The sequence below is a fragment of the Hippopotamus amphibius genome, chromosome 1 (genome assembly GCF_030028045.1).
Source record: "Hippopotamus amphibius kiboko isolate mHipAmp2 chromosome 1, mHipAmp2.hap2, whole genome shotgun sequence".
NCBI classification, from domain to species: domain Eukaryota; kingdom Metazoa; phylum Chordata; class Mammalia; order Artiodactyla; family Hippopotamidae; genus Hippopotamus; species Hippopotamus amphibius.
In genome coordinates this window covers 182529826-182544265 of record NC_080186.1, presented here as the reverse complement: position 1 = coordinate 182544265, position 14440 = coordinate 182529826, and the positions used below count along the sequence as shown (strand labels likewise).

Below are 14440 nucleotides of genomic sequence, written 5' to 3'. Positions count from 1 at the left end.
TGCATGAGCCACTCAGCTCAGAAAGTTGTTCCATGTTTTTTCTCTCTAAATTGAGGGTATCATGTAAGTGTGTTTTGTCCCTCTGACAGGCTAGTTAGCTGAAGTCTTGGGGAAAAGTGTGCTTGGCCTTTACTGGCAGACAGTGGAAGGAAGGTGAGGAGGAAAATTGGGGAGTTCCAACCTCTTGAACACTGGGAAGCCAGGGGCTCTGCAGCTCAAGCCTTCTGGCTGAGGAGGGTTGGGAAGTGAAGGAACGGGGACCAGCCTTGGCACCCTCACGGATCCCAGAGGTGATACCTGTCATTTAGAAAGTTGGAGGTGGCAGGTATCTGGGTATGGAGTCCAAGTTCTGGCACTTCTGTGGCTGGAGATCTCAAGATAACCCTTGTCTAGGCAAGAAAATTTCCATTTATCTTTATTTAGATAAGAAGTCCAGAGTTATTCTTGATATCCTGTTCTGTCAAAGCATCTCCTCCATCCAATTAGTCACCTCCTTATTATCTCCGCATCCATCCACTTCTTCCCATCCCCTTCATTCTCCCTAGTTTACATCACCAGCATCCCGACCCCAGCAGCTCTCACTTAGTTTCACCACTTTCGCTCTTGCCTCCTCCAATCCATCGTCACACTGAAGCCAGAGGGATCTTTCCAAAGCAAAATCTGATCATGTTACTGTCCTCTAAAACCTCTCTGTGGCTTCCCATTGCCCTGAGGATAAAGTCCAAACTCCACACCCTATCTTTGTAATAGTGCAACTCGTGCCAATCTCTTGGTGCTTTTGACAGTTTCTCAGAGTAGGAGGGATGCTCTAACACCATCTCTATCCTCTCCTACACTTTCACCTTTCTCTCCTCTCCTTCAGGCTCTTGCACACACAGTTTGCACATCCTGCCATACCTTTTACCCAACTGGTTAATTCTTATATTTCTCAACTCAGTGCCTCCTCCTCCAGGAAGTTTTCCCTGACACCCTCTTTCATGCTTCTACAGCATCCTGTGTACCCCTGCATTCAAACTCTTGACCTGCTAGATCCTAATCATCTCCCTCATTAGGTCAAGAGCAAGTTGGGGGTCAGGATCTAGACTGTCCTTTTTTAAGTACCCTGAGAGCCTATGACAGAGCTTCTCTCAGAGTGGTAAACAGTAAACATTTTTTTTCTTGGTGGGGGGAAAAATACATGCAGTGAGTTCAGTAATTCCATGTAAATTCTGGCTAGATTACCAGCTCCTGGAAGTCAGGGTTATATTTGGCACTTTTTTTGTATCTTTCATAGCATCTCAGCCAGTGTTGCTCTATGAGCTCATGAAGGTGGTGCTTAGTCAAAACTGCGTTTTAATAGATGATTAAAATAAGGAGTTTCTCTATCACTGGATCTTTAAGAGAAAGATAAACTGTTTCCTAATTACTTTAACTTTTGGTTGAATCATTTAAAAACAAAAACAAGAACAAACAAAGCAAAAAAGCCAGACCTTCCCTATCAGCATCTCCCACGTACACCTTACCCGTTACTCTCAGTGAGTCAGGTGAAAAGCCTTCTTATTTATTTCTCCCATGGTGTTTTTTTAGCGTACCTTCTTGTAGCTTGCTCAATTGAATTCTAAACCTCAGAATCTAAACCATGTGTATGTTTCTATTATATAGAATAACATTTATTGTTTTTTTCTGCTCATTTTTTTATTGAAGTATAGTTGATTTACAATGTTTCATGTGTACAGCAAAGTGATTCAGTTATACATATGTATCTATTCTTTTTCAGATTCTTTTCCATTATAGGTTATTACAAGATACTGAATATAGTTCCCTGTGCTATACAGTAGGTCCTGTTCTTTATCTATTTTATATATAGCAGTGTGTATATATAAAATATATATTTTAAATTCCTAATTTACCCCTTTCCCCCTTTCGCCTTTGGTAACCATAAGTTTGTTTTCTGTGTCTGTGAGTCTATTTCTGTTTTGTAAATAAGTTCATTTGTATCATCTTTTTAGATTCCACACGTACGATAGTTGTCTTTGTCTGATTTACTTCACTTGGTATGACAATCTCTAGGTCCATCCATATTGCTGCAAATGGCATTATTTCCTTCTTTTTCATGGCTGAGTAACATTACATGTGCACACACACACGTGCATGCACGTACACACACACACACACAGTCATCTGTCTATGGACATTTGGGTTGCTTCCATGTCTTGACTATTGTGAATAGTGCTGCTATGAACATTGGGGTGCATGTATCTTTTCAAATTAGAGTTTTCCTCTTTAGAACAACATTTTTTTTTTCTGGTGTTGTTATTTTAATTCACTGTTTAAAGTCAGAAGTGGACTGAAATATCAAAATATTACAGAGATGATAGAGTTGGCTGTTTGGGTTGTTGTAAGTTTTGAAAGAAAAAGTGGCATCGTGACGCTTTTAGGAATAAATATGGGCATTTAAGGCTTGCAAACGTTTAAAATGGCAACTTCCCTTTTAAGTTTTTATTTTATTCTTAACTTGTAACCATAGCAGGCTAACGATACGTATTGTACATCCCAGCATGATTTGTATTTTTGCAAAAATAAAACCTCAAGTATTGATACAAAATAAATCATAAAGTGTTAAAATAATGACCATAATCAATGAAAAGCTACTGAGTGAATAAGAATCACCTATTACTTTAAAAAAATTTATTGGAGTGTATTTGCTTTACAATATTGTGTTAGTTTATACTGTACAGCAAAGTGAGTCAGTTATATGTATACATATGTCCCCTCTTTTTTTTGGATTTACTTCTCATTTAGGTCGCCACAGAGCATTGCGTAGAGTTCCCTGTGCTGTGCAGTAGGTTCTCATAAGTTATCTATTTTATACATAGTATCAATAGTGTATATATGTCAATACCAATCTCCCAATTCACCCTACCCCGCCTCCCCTTTCCCCTTTGCTATCCATATATTTGGAGAATCACCTGTTACTTTTCTGCATACTCTGTGAATGCAGAAGTAGATGACAGAGGCTCTATTCAAGTAGCTGAATCAGGGAGATAGCTTCTACATGTTAAAAGCAAAAGCAACAAATTGCTAAGTATGAGATAAAGTACTGGCTAAAAAAAAAAATCCTTAAAAGAAAGGATTGATAAGTGGTTATGGCAGTAGCCCAAATATATAAAGAATACCCACAAATAAATATGAAAAAGTTTTAAAAAGTAAAAGATGTATGAATAGATGTGTTACAGAAAAGGAAACACGTAGCTAATAAACTTATAAAGAGATATTTAGTCTTATTAAGCAATCTGAGAAATGAATATCCAAGGCCACAGTGAGGCACCATTTCATACCTAGCCAGTTGTCAAAGAGTAGGCATTCTGACAAATACCAAGCGATAGAAAGTGGCATTGTTGAAGGGAGTATCAATTGTTACAGCTCTGAAACCTATTTGTTATCTTACAATGTTGATCATTAGAATACCTTAAAATTTAGTAATTCCGTTACCACATATATATCCCCAAGAGGACTTTGAGCACATACGTGCCAGAAGGGGTGTACAAGAATGTTCATAGCTGTACTTTTCATACTAGCCCCAAACTGAAAGCAACCAAAGTGGTAATTGGTAGGAAAATGGATAAAGTGTGGTTCATTCACGCCATGGGAAACTATCCAGCAATGAAAATGAAACACTTTTTCTAAAGTTTAAAAACAAATGAAACCCAAACAATATAATATTCAGCCATATATATTTAGGGAATATATATGTAGCCTTTTCTTAAGCAGTGGAATGATAAACGCCAAATGCCGTATAGTAGTGAATCTCTGGAAGACGAAGCTAAAGGATAAGTTGAGAGGGAGCGCAGAAGAAGATGTAGGTCAGCAGTTCCCAAATGTTACCAATGCATTGGAACCACCTGGAAGTCTGGTTAAAACACAGATTGTTGCCTCTGACCCCAGAGTTTCGGATTCAGTAGGTCTGGAGTTGGTCCCAGAATTTTTATTTCTGATAAGCTCCCTGGTGGTGCTGATGCTGCCAGTCTGGAAATCACAATACAAGCTATTAGTAATATTCTAAATTAGGCACTGGCAAGCAGTCAGATCTGGCCCACTGCCTATTTTTGTATGGTCCATGTGCTAAGATTGGTTTTCACAATTTTAAATGGTTGAAAAAAAATCAAAGAAAGAATAATATTTTGTGATACATGAAAATTTTACATAAAATTCATATTTCAGTGTTCATAAATAGTTTTATTGGAATATGGCATGCTTATTTTCTTACATAGTATCTATGGCTACTTTTGTGCTGGTATGCCTGAGCTGAATGTGTGACAGAAAACATATAGCCCACAAAGCTGAAACTATCTACTAATCTGGCCCTTTACAGAAAAAAATTTGCCAACCCCTGTTCTAAAGGGTAAGTGGTAGAGTCATGGGGTTTTGTATTATTATTTTAAAGTAATGAGTTCATCATTAAAATAAAATAAAACAGGGTAATGTGTAAAGAAACAAGAATTGTGCTTACTCCAGTTCTTTGCATCTTAAGTAAAGAAAAAAAATTTTTAAATAGTCATCAGGGTTAATTAGAAATGACTTCTTGGAGTTGGTGAGATTGGACCACAAGTATTGGTGGCATTCAGAGATTGAGCAGGGGATTTCCTGGGATAGCAAACAGCTTCAACAGAGAAAGACTCAGTAGTTGTAGAGAACAAAAGGGATTGGCTTCAGTGGAGTAGAGGAGTCTTTTTTGAGGAAAGTGGGTGGGTTGCTGGGTAGGATGGGTGCAGATGGAAGAAAGGAAAGACGGAAGAATAGAAGACCTAGGCTTAGGCAACGAAGTATGACCAAAGGTAAAAGCATTATCTAATGGGGGCTGTGTAATGACCTGGATATACTTTAGTACACGCTGTCAATTTCAGCCAAGCATAAAGTCAACTTAAATTACTGAGCATAGCACAACATAAAGCATTCATTAGGCAAATGTAGCATGAACTCTAGGAACGATATTTCTTACATTAGCAAAAGAAAATTTTAAAACTTGTATCGTTCTAGTTTTAGAAATAATAAATGATCACACTATAGACAGTTTGGAAAGATAGGGAAAAGCAGAGAGAAGCGATCTCTCCTGTAATGCTACCATGCAGAGATAACCATACATATATACATTTTGGTGTATATATTTCAGTGTCTGTCTTCATCTCAATCTCCATCTGTCTCTGTATTTGCTTCTTTTGTTTTTAACAAAAATGACACTATGGAATTGATACTTTGCCCCCCCCCTTTTTTTAAGGTAACAGCATATAGCAACATGATCCAGATAACTATTCTTTTTTGTTGTCATTTTTAAGACATAAGATGCCTACATATCAATTTGACAAAACTATTTAATCCTCAGTGCTTGAACGTTTGGATTGATTTTCCCTTTTTTTGGGGGGGGTGGGTGCTGCTTTTAAAACACTAAAGAAAATATAAGGAAATGTTTACAAACATCCATGATATTTGTCTTAGTAGAAATTCCAAAAGTTGAACGGGTAGGAACGTTTTTAAAGGTTATGAAGCATTTTGCTGGATTGCTCCAGAAAAATTGTACCAGTTCACACCCTCACCAAAATGCTACGTGTCAGTTTTCCTATACCTACTTATTAATATTAATTCTAGCCAACACTAATTATTAATCTCATACATTTGAAAGATTAAGTTACAGCATTTTTTTTTTATACTAATTAAGCTGAACATTTTAAATAAGATTTTTGGCTGTTTGAATTATTTCTTTAGTGAATTGTTCACATTTTTTGTTTTTACTTTTTGATTCATCAGAGTTCTTTAAATATCGAAAATGTATTGTCTAATTGTGATACACGCTGCAAATATTTTTCCCAGTCCGTGTTTTGTCTTTCAAATTTGTTTGCAGTGTTTTTTGGTAAACAAATATTTAGTTTTAGATAGGCTTTATTTTTTAGAGCAGTTTTAGGTTTACAGAAAAATTGTGCCCAAAGTGCAGAAAGTCCTCGTATACCTCCTCTCCTTCCCCTGGTCCCCACCCCCAGTTTCTCTGATTGTTAACACCTTACATTGGTGTTGCTTTTTTTTTTTTTTTTTTTTCAACAATTGATGAACCAGTATTGCTACATTTTTATTAACTAAAGTCCATAGTTTACATTAGGGTTCACTCTTTGTGTTGTACAGTTCTGTGAGTTTTGACAAAAATACACAGTAATTATGTATCATACAGGTAGTTTCACTGTCATAAAAAATCCCGTGCGCTACTTATTCATCCTCCCTTTCCCCCAAGTCCCTGACAACCACTGATCTTTTTACTGTCTCTGTGGTTTTACCTTTTCCATAATGTTATATACATGGAATCATATCATGTGTAGCTTTTTCAGACTGGCTGCTTTCACTTAGTAACATGATTTAAGTTTTCTCCATGTCCTTTCATAGCTTGATAGCTCATCTCCTTTTATCACTAAATAGTGCTGTGTTGTATGGCTGTACTACAGTGTCTTTATCCATTTACTTATTAAAAGACGTCTTGATTGCTTCCAAGTTTTGGCAGTTATGAATAAGGCTGCTGTAAACATTCATGTGCATGTTTCTGACATAAATTTTTAACTCATTTAGGTAAATACCTGGGAGCTCAATTGCTAGATTGTATGGTCAGCCTATGTTTAGCTGTATAAGAAACTGCCAAATTGTCTTCTGAAGTGGCTGTACCATTTTGCATTCCCATTAGCAATGAATGAGAGTTTTTGTTGTTCCACATCTTCTCCAGCATTTGGTGTTTTGTTTTGAATTGGTGTGTCGTGGTATCTCATTATTGTTTTAATTTGCAAATTCCTAATGGTATGATGTTGAGCATCTTTTCATCTGTTTATTTGCCATTTGTATATCTCTTTAATGAAGTGTCTATTTTGATCTTTTGCTAATTTTGTAAGGTTATTTTCTTATTGTTGAGTTTCAAGGGTTCCTTGTATATTTTGAATACAGGTCCTTTATCAAAAGTATTTGATTTTCATACAGTGAAAACATTTTATTTTCTGGCTCTGTCTTCAGTATGTCTTTAAAGCCTTCTTTCCCCTTAAATTATAAATATTCACTTGCATTTTCTTTTTTTTTTCACTTCTGTTTTCTTTCAGTAATTTTATGATTTCATTTTGAGATGTTTGTATCTGGAAGTCTCAAATTTTGAAAAAGAGATGATTTCATTTTTCCCTCCATTTAAATCCACTTAGATATAATTGCCTTGCCTACTTTTGACAACCGTGCAATGGAAAACTGGGGACTATTGATGTTTGATGAGTCATTATTGCTGCTGCAAGCAAATGATAAACTAACAGAAAAAAAGACTGTGATCTCCTATATTGTCTCCCATGAGATTGGACATCAGGCATGTGGTAAAATGTTCTTTCTTATTTCACATGAAAATATTCTCCAGCTGCTGTACCAAAAGTAGCAAAACCCCCCAAACCCTGCTGTACACCAAATTTTTAAAAATTATTTGAAAAGTGGACCAGTGAAAGAAAACAAGCAAGAATCTGTATAATCAGATCCTGGGTGGATTTGAACTATTGGTGATAGATCATAGAGATGAAAACTTAAAGAACCTTCACAAGTCATATATTTATATCCAAAGAGTAATTGTGTTCCACAAAGTTCTCTTCAGGAAAAGTAAGCCAAGCAGAGCTACAATTATTTGCTTTTCGTTCCATCTTAACATAGAGATATTCAAAAAAGTCACTGGAAAATATCCACATTTCATCAGTAGATTGTTACAAACTTTTTTTGAGAGAGAAATTACACGTTAAAGGATTATAGTCAATATACTAGCGTCAGTGAGGTAAGCAGTAATTACTCCTCGAGCTGCATCCCCAAAGGTGATGTAAACAGGATTTATTTCATTAGATCTACATGCTTTTATGTTGTGATTTTAGAAGTTTAGTTGTTTGATTTGATGGAGATTCTCACATCTGTATTTTGACCTTTGTATATAAAGCTTGTCAAGAAAGAAGTCATCTAAAGTATGAAATTATCTTCTTGTTTTATGGACCCCTAAGAAGTTTTGGAGAAGAGTGATTTACTGGAATTGAATAACACCCTGTTACACGGTCAACACATACTTTCACAAGTTTTGATCAGTCCCCCAAAGTGTCATTTTTCATTATAGCCTAAGTGACACATTGTTTTGGAATACAGGCTGCTCACTATTAGTACATCACAGCTGTTATAAGAATTTGGTTAAATACCAGGGTGTGGATTTGTTGGTTTTGGAAATTATTGTGTTTTTCTTTCCTGATTCTATTCATCATCCATCTGACACTTGCTTTCTGTTAAGCTCAAATAGGAAATAATTACAGCTGGACTGCTTTGCAGAACATACAAAAACTTGAGTGACTTTTTGCATGGTGCAGGTCAAATCATGTCCTTAAAACATAGTCACTGCTTATAGCAAAATCCTGATGTGGTCTCTTTAGAGTATAAGATTCTGTAATTAGCAGGTGTTAAGTGAACATTCAGGACTTCTGCTTTAACTTAACATAACTTTTGGGCAAAGTGGCCAATTTAAGAAACGCTACTCTAGCTTACCTAGTTTTGAACATCACAGTTTTAAAACAAAAACTGCTTTCAGTCATTGTATGTGAAATGATTATTTTAGAGAAATGCATGACACATCTCTTCATGTTAAAACAACAATGTGATTTTGGAGTCCTGTTTTCAAGTTTTATCATTGATAGCAAATCATGTTTAATTTTATCTTTGACCTTACATTTATTTAACATGCAATTACCGTAAATATTACTTAGGTTGAATTTAAGAGTGTTCTTTTTCTTCCCAACTGCAAAAGTGGTTTGGAAACTTGGTTACCATGAATTGGTGGAACAATATCTGGCTCAATGAAGGTTTTGCATCTTATTTTGAGTTTGGAATAATTAACTACTTCAATCCTAAACTCCCAACGGTAAGTATGTTTGTTAAATTTATTTATAATTTTTTCTCCTAATTATCAAATTAATTCATGTTTATTGTTGAAAGTGTGTAAAATACAGAAAATATGAGGAATATTAAATTATCGATAATACCAGAGATGATCAGTGTTATCTTTTTAATATGTTTTCTTTTTCCAGGCTTTTATTATTATAAATAGTCCTAAAAGTAGGAGTTACACAGAACTGTGTAATGCCCTTTCTACTTCATACTGTATCAAGAGCATTTCCACAAATCATTAAATCATTTTTGAAAACAAGATTTCTAAGTGTTGCCTAATATTTTATCATATCACCTTATAAGGTATATATGTGTAATATTTCCCCACTGTTAGATTTTAAGTTATTTTCATTTATTTCTACTTAGACTGAATTTTAAAGCACTTGTAATCAGTAGTCTATGACTTTAATAAGGAATATGCTACATTATATATTATTTATATTATATATTGTGTTACATATAATATAGCTGATATCACATATAATACTAGTAGCTGATATTGTATCTATTATACCTGATATTCTTTTTCTGTTTTGAGTAAATAGTGTTGACTTAAAAAAAAATGCACAATGTGAGGGTTGTGAGTTAAGTTTTATTTGGGGCAAGATGAGGACTGCAGCCCCGGAGACAGTGTTTCAGATAGCTGAGAAACTACTCCGAGGAGGTGAAGGGGAGAGCCAGGTTATATAGAAGTTTTATAACAAAGGTCAGGTAGTCTGAACATCGAAAGATTATTCTTAATTAAAGAAAACCAGATATCTCAAGTTAAGGAATTTAGCGCTTTTCTATGTGTGGGAAGATGCAAGCGTCTGGGCTCACTGAAATCATTCCTTTGAAGTGCACCTCAGCTATCTGGGGCCAGTATCCTGTGTTTTCACATCCTGAGTTTCCGCAGGGCTTACTGCAGGGAGTGGCTGCAGTCTGATGGCTGCTAGATGGCAAGTATTCTTTTCAACCCTGAGTTTCCTCGGGGGTCACCAGCTCACGTTGGAGGGCTGCAATCTTTGATGACTGTGACATCCTTTGTTTACTGATATGGCAGGAAATATTCCATTTATAACTATTCCATTCCATTTATAAATATTCCATTTATCAATAGTAGTATGGAAAAATAAATTTATGGAAATGCAAATCTGATTATTTCATCTGTCAGTTATGTTTCTAATATTTTATTTAGAGTAATTAGATAGTGCTTTCAGAATGGCATGATAAAGCCAAATTAATTTTATTTGATTTAGGTGTTTAAATGTTAAGATTTAATATGATCTTTTGACACAGACCTCACTTTTTCACACCAAGCCAGGGGTCCTTTCTCTCCCTCTGTTCCTGCCTGCTGCCATCTCTCTGATGCTCAGAGCTGCTCTTTCTGCTGCTTTTTGCTGGGCTTTCTCTCATCTCCCATCCCAGTTGTTTCCAAGGCTCCATTTTTGGCCTCTTTTCTCCCCTCCCTACCCTCCCTCTTTCAGAGCGTATTGACATTTGAAATGCTGATCTCCGCTGGCCAGATCGTCTTTACAGGCCAAATTTATTCACTTTGAAGGAGAGTCTAAGATGGTGTTCTTTCTATTATATTGGTTGTAAAATTTCCCTCTTTTATGAAAGGTGGGAGATGGTAGGTAGGTTTTTTTGATTAAAAAGTTGGCAGAATAAAAAGTTGACAGACCTCTCTTGGCCCCACAGAAACTTAAAAAAAAAATCCTTTTTTACCCGTTTGTGAAATTGTAGTTTCTGGGAAGCACTGATGTAGCAGCCTCTTACTGCCCCAATTCCATGCCACCCACCCTACTCTTTGCAGACATCCTATAAAATGCCCACCATCACAGAGTCCAGCCACTCTGCAGTACCTCTGCTCTTCCTCCCTTGGATTGGACATCATTATATAGATCAGCAGAATGAAGTACTGAAAGGTTAATTGACTTGCCCAAGGTCATTTGCCTGGTTGAGGCAGAACCGTGGTTACATTCCAGTTATCTGGGTCTGGTCTGAAGATGAGGGTAATATGATAATAACAATAGTGTTGTATTTACCATTCACTGAGCACTTAGGACTTACCTGCCTGATAGTGTGAGTTCTATGCATATGTCATCTTACTCAGTCTTCAAAATAATCATGAGTATAGTTGTTATTTTTTCTATTTTCTATTGAGGAAACTGAGGCATAGACGCATTAGGTAAGTTGTTCAAGGTCTCACAGTTATTAAAGGTCAGAGATGAGATTCAGTTCCAGATTTCTCTAATCGCAAAGCCTGTGCCTTTAACCACTGTGCTCTGCAGAGAAAACACCTGGGAGTGTTCTTGTTCTCAAGGAGCTTATGGTGTGTGTTCATTATATAACTCTTTTCATGTACATAAACTTCATATATGTACAGTAAATCTTAGTTGTCTTCAAAAGTTCTTCCCATATACTCTATATCTACAAAATTGTTTATATCTTTTATAAAGTAGCAATTGCACATGTTTAGTGTCACCTTTGTTTTTGAAAGCATTTGGTTGTACCCCAAATTAACTCTGTGCTGAGAGTCAGTATGGAAAGAAGTTCTGTTCCCATAAAACAATTAGAATTGCCTGTGTCATTAATTGAATAGACTATACTATCAACTCAATACAACTAAAATGGCTAAGATATTATCATATCAGGAAAACATTGATGAAAACGTATTACCAATGCTTTTGAAGCTAAGATGGTAAGATTATCCTCTCTTGTACTATTTAGTTGTTTCTTTTTATCATTGATTCTTAATCACTCTTTTCTGAGTGTACATTTCTCAATCACTTGTAGAGCTGAGTGAAATATACCCTGGCCAGAAGACTATCAGATCCTGGAGCTTGAGAAAATTGCTTTGAGCTTTGTTTTTTTAAAAGCTTAAGGCTCTGTTTCAATGATCTTTGAGAGATCTAAACTTTGGCTTCCTTTTAATCTAGTTATTAGATTGAAATTGAGTAAAGAGTATCACAGAACCATATGCAGAAACAGATTTCCATTTTTTCTAATTCTGGTCTAATTGCAGCTGAAAGTTATTAAAATACGAGATGAATGGGTCATGGTCAAGGATTCAGAACATTTCAATTGGTTTCTTGATCTCTGACGCTCCAGCTCTGACATTGCTCCTCACTGACTGTTCTCCATCCCTCTGCTGCCTGGCCTAAGGAAGCAGCAGTCTTGGTGGAGGGAAAGGGCACATAAAGGCCTTGCAACCAGTCAGATCTCACCATGTTTTTACGATCACTGTAAGCTGAGGCAAGTAGTTGAACACTTCTGAGCTTTCGTTCCTCATCTGTAAAATATTTCATGCAGTCATGCAATAGATTATTCACTATCAAGTAGGCACTGTTGTGACAGCCACCATTTACTCAGCACTCACTATATGCTTATAGAGTATTAGGTACATTATCTGACTCAACCCTCTGAACAACTCTGAAGAAAATAATAATAATAATAATAATAATAATATAATCACAGAAGTGGTTAACCCTTATTGAGCATGTTCTACTTGCCAATCACAGTGCTAAAAATTTTATGTAAATTAATTTAGACCTGATAATAATCCAGTGAGGACAGCATTGCTTCCCACATTTTCAGAGGTGAAACTGAGTTTCCGAGTGATGAAGCTGGTTGCCTTTTACGAGTCACACAACTCCTAGGAGGCTGTGGTAGGATTCAAACCCAGGCAACTCAACTCCAAAGCCTGTGTTTTTAAGTCACAGTGATATTCCATACAAATTTACTATAATAAATACTGTCATATTTCTTAGGAAAATAGTAGATTTATTAGAAACAGGTTTTGTTCTCTGGGATCTCACAGCTTGCAGGAAGAAAGTAATGATGAGTGTATATACTCACTATCCAATCATTGCATGCAGTAGCTAGATAATGTCTTTTAAAAAGGTGGTATCACTTTTTAGGTAAAGTTTTCCCTTCCACGGGCCTGGAACAGGCTGGGACGAGCATCGCCTATGGGAGGCCCAGAGTAGAAAAACTCAGGGATATTGAGGAAGAGGTGTTTGTCTCATTCGTCACAGTTATCTTGTGTGACTCTGATGAAACCAAGAAAATTAGGTAAAACCTTATACCAGGCAGGCAGAAGAGAGACAGACAGTCCATTCTGAAAGAGAAAACCCCCTTAAAATATGGGAAAGGCTATGTGTACAAAAGTGTTCATTAATACATTTTTTATAACAGAAAAAAAAAAAACTAGAAGCAATTTAAATGCCTAACTAATAGGAAAATGATTATTAATGATGGTCCATCGACCTTATGGGGTAGTCTTTAGCTGTGTATTTATTTTATTTTAATGTTTTGCTTTGCAAAAGTTAAATCTGCAGTACTTTGAAAAGAAGAAAATCATCTGTGATTCGACCACCCTGTGATAATCATGATTAAGTTTTGGTTTATTTCTTTCCAAGTTATATTTGTTTCACTTATAATGCAGCAGCCATTATTAGGAATAGTTACACAGATAAGATAGCAAAACTTCTAAATGAATACTATAGTAAGTAAATAAATGAAATTAAAAGTTTTTACAAAAGTTTTACAAATAAATAAATAGGAAAAAAGGTTGAAAAGAGCTGAACTAACAACATTCTAATGGGAGTTATTGTAGGGTGTGGGCCTATGGGTGTTTTTTATTTTTGTTATTTTCTTTATTGTGTTATATGACACAGGGGTCAACAGTGCACACTCTCAAGAGCTCTTGGGTGTTAAATTAATAAAATCTATACTTAATGAATAAGGTCAGACTTATGCAGATGTCTCCTCTAAATCCTTGCTTCTCAAAGTGTGATTCTCAAACTAGCAACATCAGCATCACCTGGTAGTTTATTAGAAATATAGTCCCCAGCCCAGACCAACTGAATTAGAATATGTTTGACAAAATCCCCTTATTGACATTAACATTTGGCATGCGTTGCTCTAAATGACAGATTTTCTCATTTGGAGAAGAGCATTGTTTGATGATAGCTTAACCAAAGTGTTAATAAATCTAAACATAATGTGTTAAGAGGAGAGGGTTGATTGGAACATTGGCAAATGGAAGTGGGGCAGAGTTTGAAAGTTTATGTGATACTGTTGAGGGATGAGAGAGTCTACTCGGGGACCCCAGTGAGAGTCACTAGTGAGTTGAGACTCCATGTGGATTACTAGGGGCTCTCCCATCTCTCCAGGGTATGAGTGAGCTATCCCTGCAACTTCTCCACAGCCCTTTCTTTGGCTCTGTCTTCCCATGTACCTGTTGACTACTTTCTTTCTTTCTTTCTTTCCTTCTTTTTTGGCTGCATTGGATCTTCATTGCTGCGCACGGGCTTTCTCTAGTTGCGGCAAGCGGGGGCTACACTTCACTGTGGTGTGCAGGCACAGGCTCTGGGTGTGTGGACTTAAGTAGTTGTGGCACATGGGCTCAGTAGTTGTGGTGCATGGGCTTAGTTGCTCCTCATCATGTGGGATCTTCCCGGACCAGGGATCGAACCTGTGTCCCCTGCATTGGCAGGCAGATTCTCAA

At 36.3% G+C, this 14440-nt stretch overlaps 1 protein-coding gene across 1 annotated transcript in view; it reads left to right on the top strand.

Moving 5' to 3' along the window:
• The window catches only part of LVRN (laeverin), a 68946-nt gene that overhangs the window by 24698 nt on the left and 29808 nt on the right, over positions 1-14440 (top strand). The window contains exons 5-6 of the mRNA XM_057737069.1: positions 7197-7351; positions 8807-8920. Of these exons, the coding sequence (XP_057593052.1) occupies positions 7197-7351; positions 8807-8920 (269 nt within the window). The remainder of the gene's footprint in view (positions 1-7196; positions 7352-8806; positions 8921-14440) is intronic.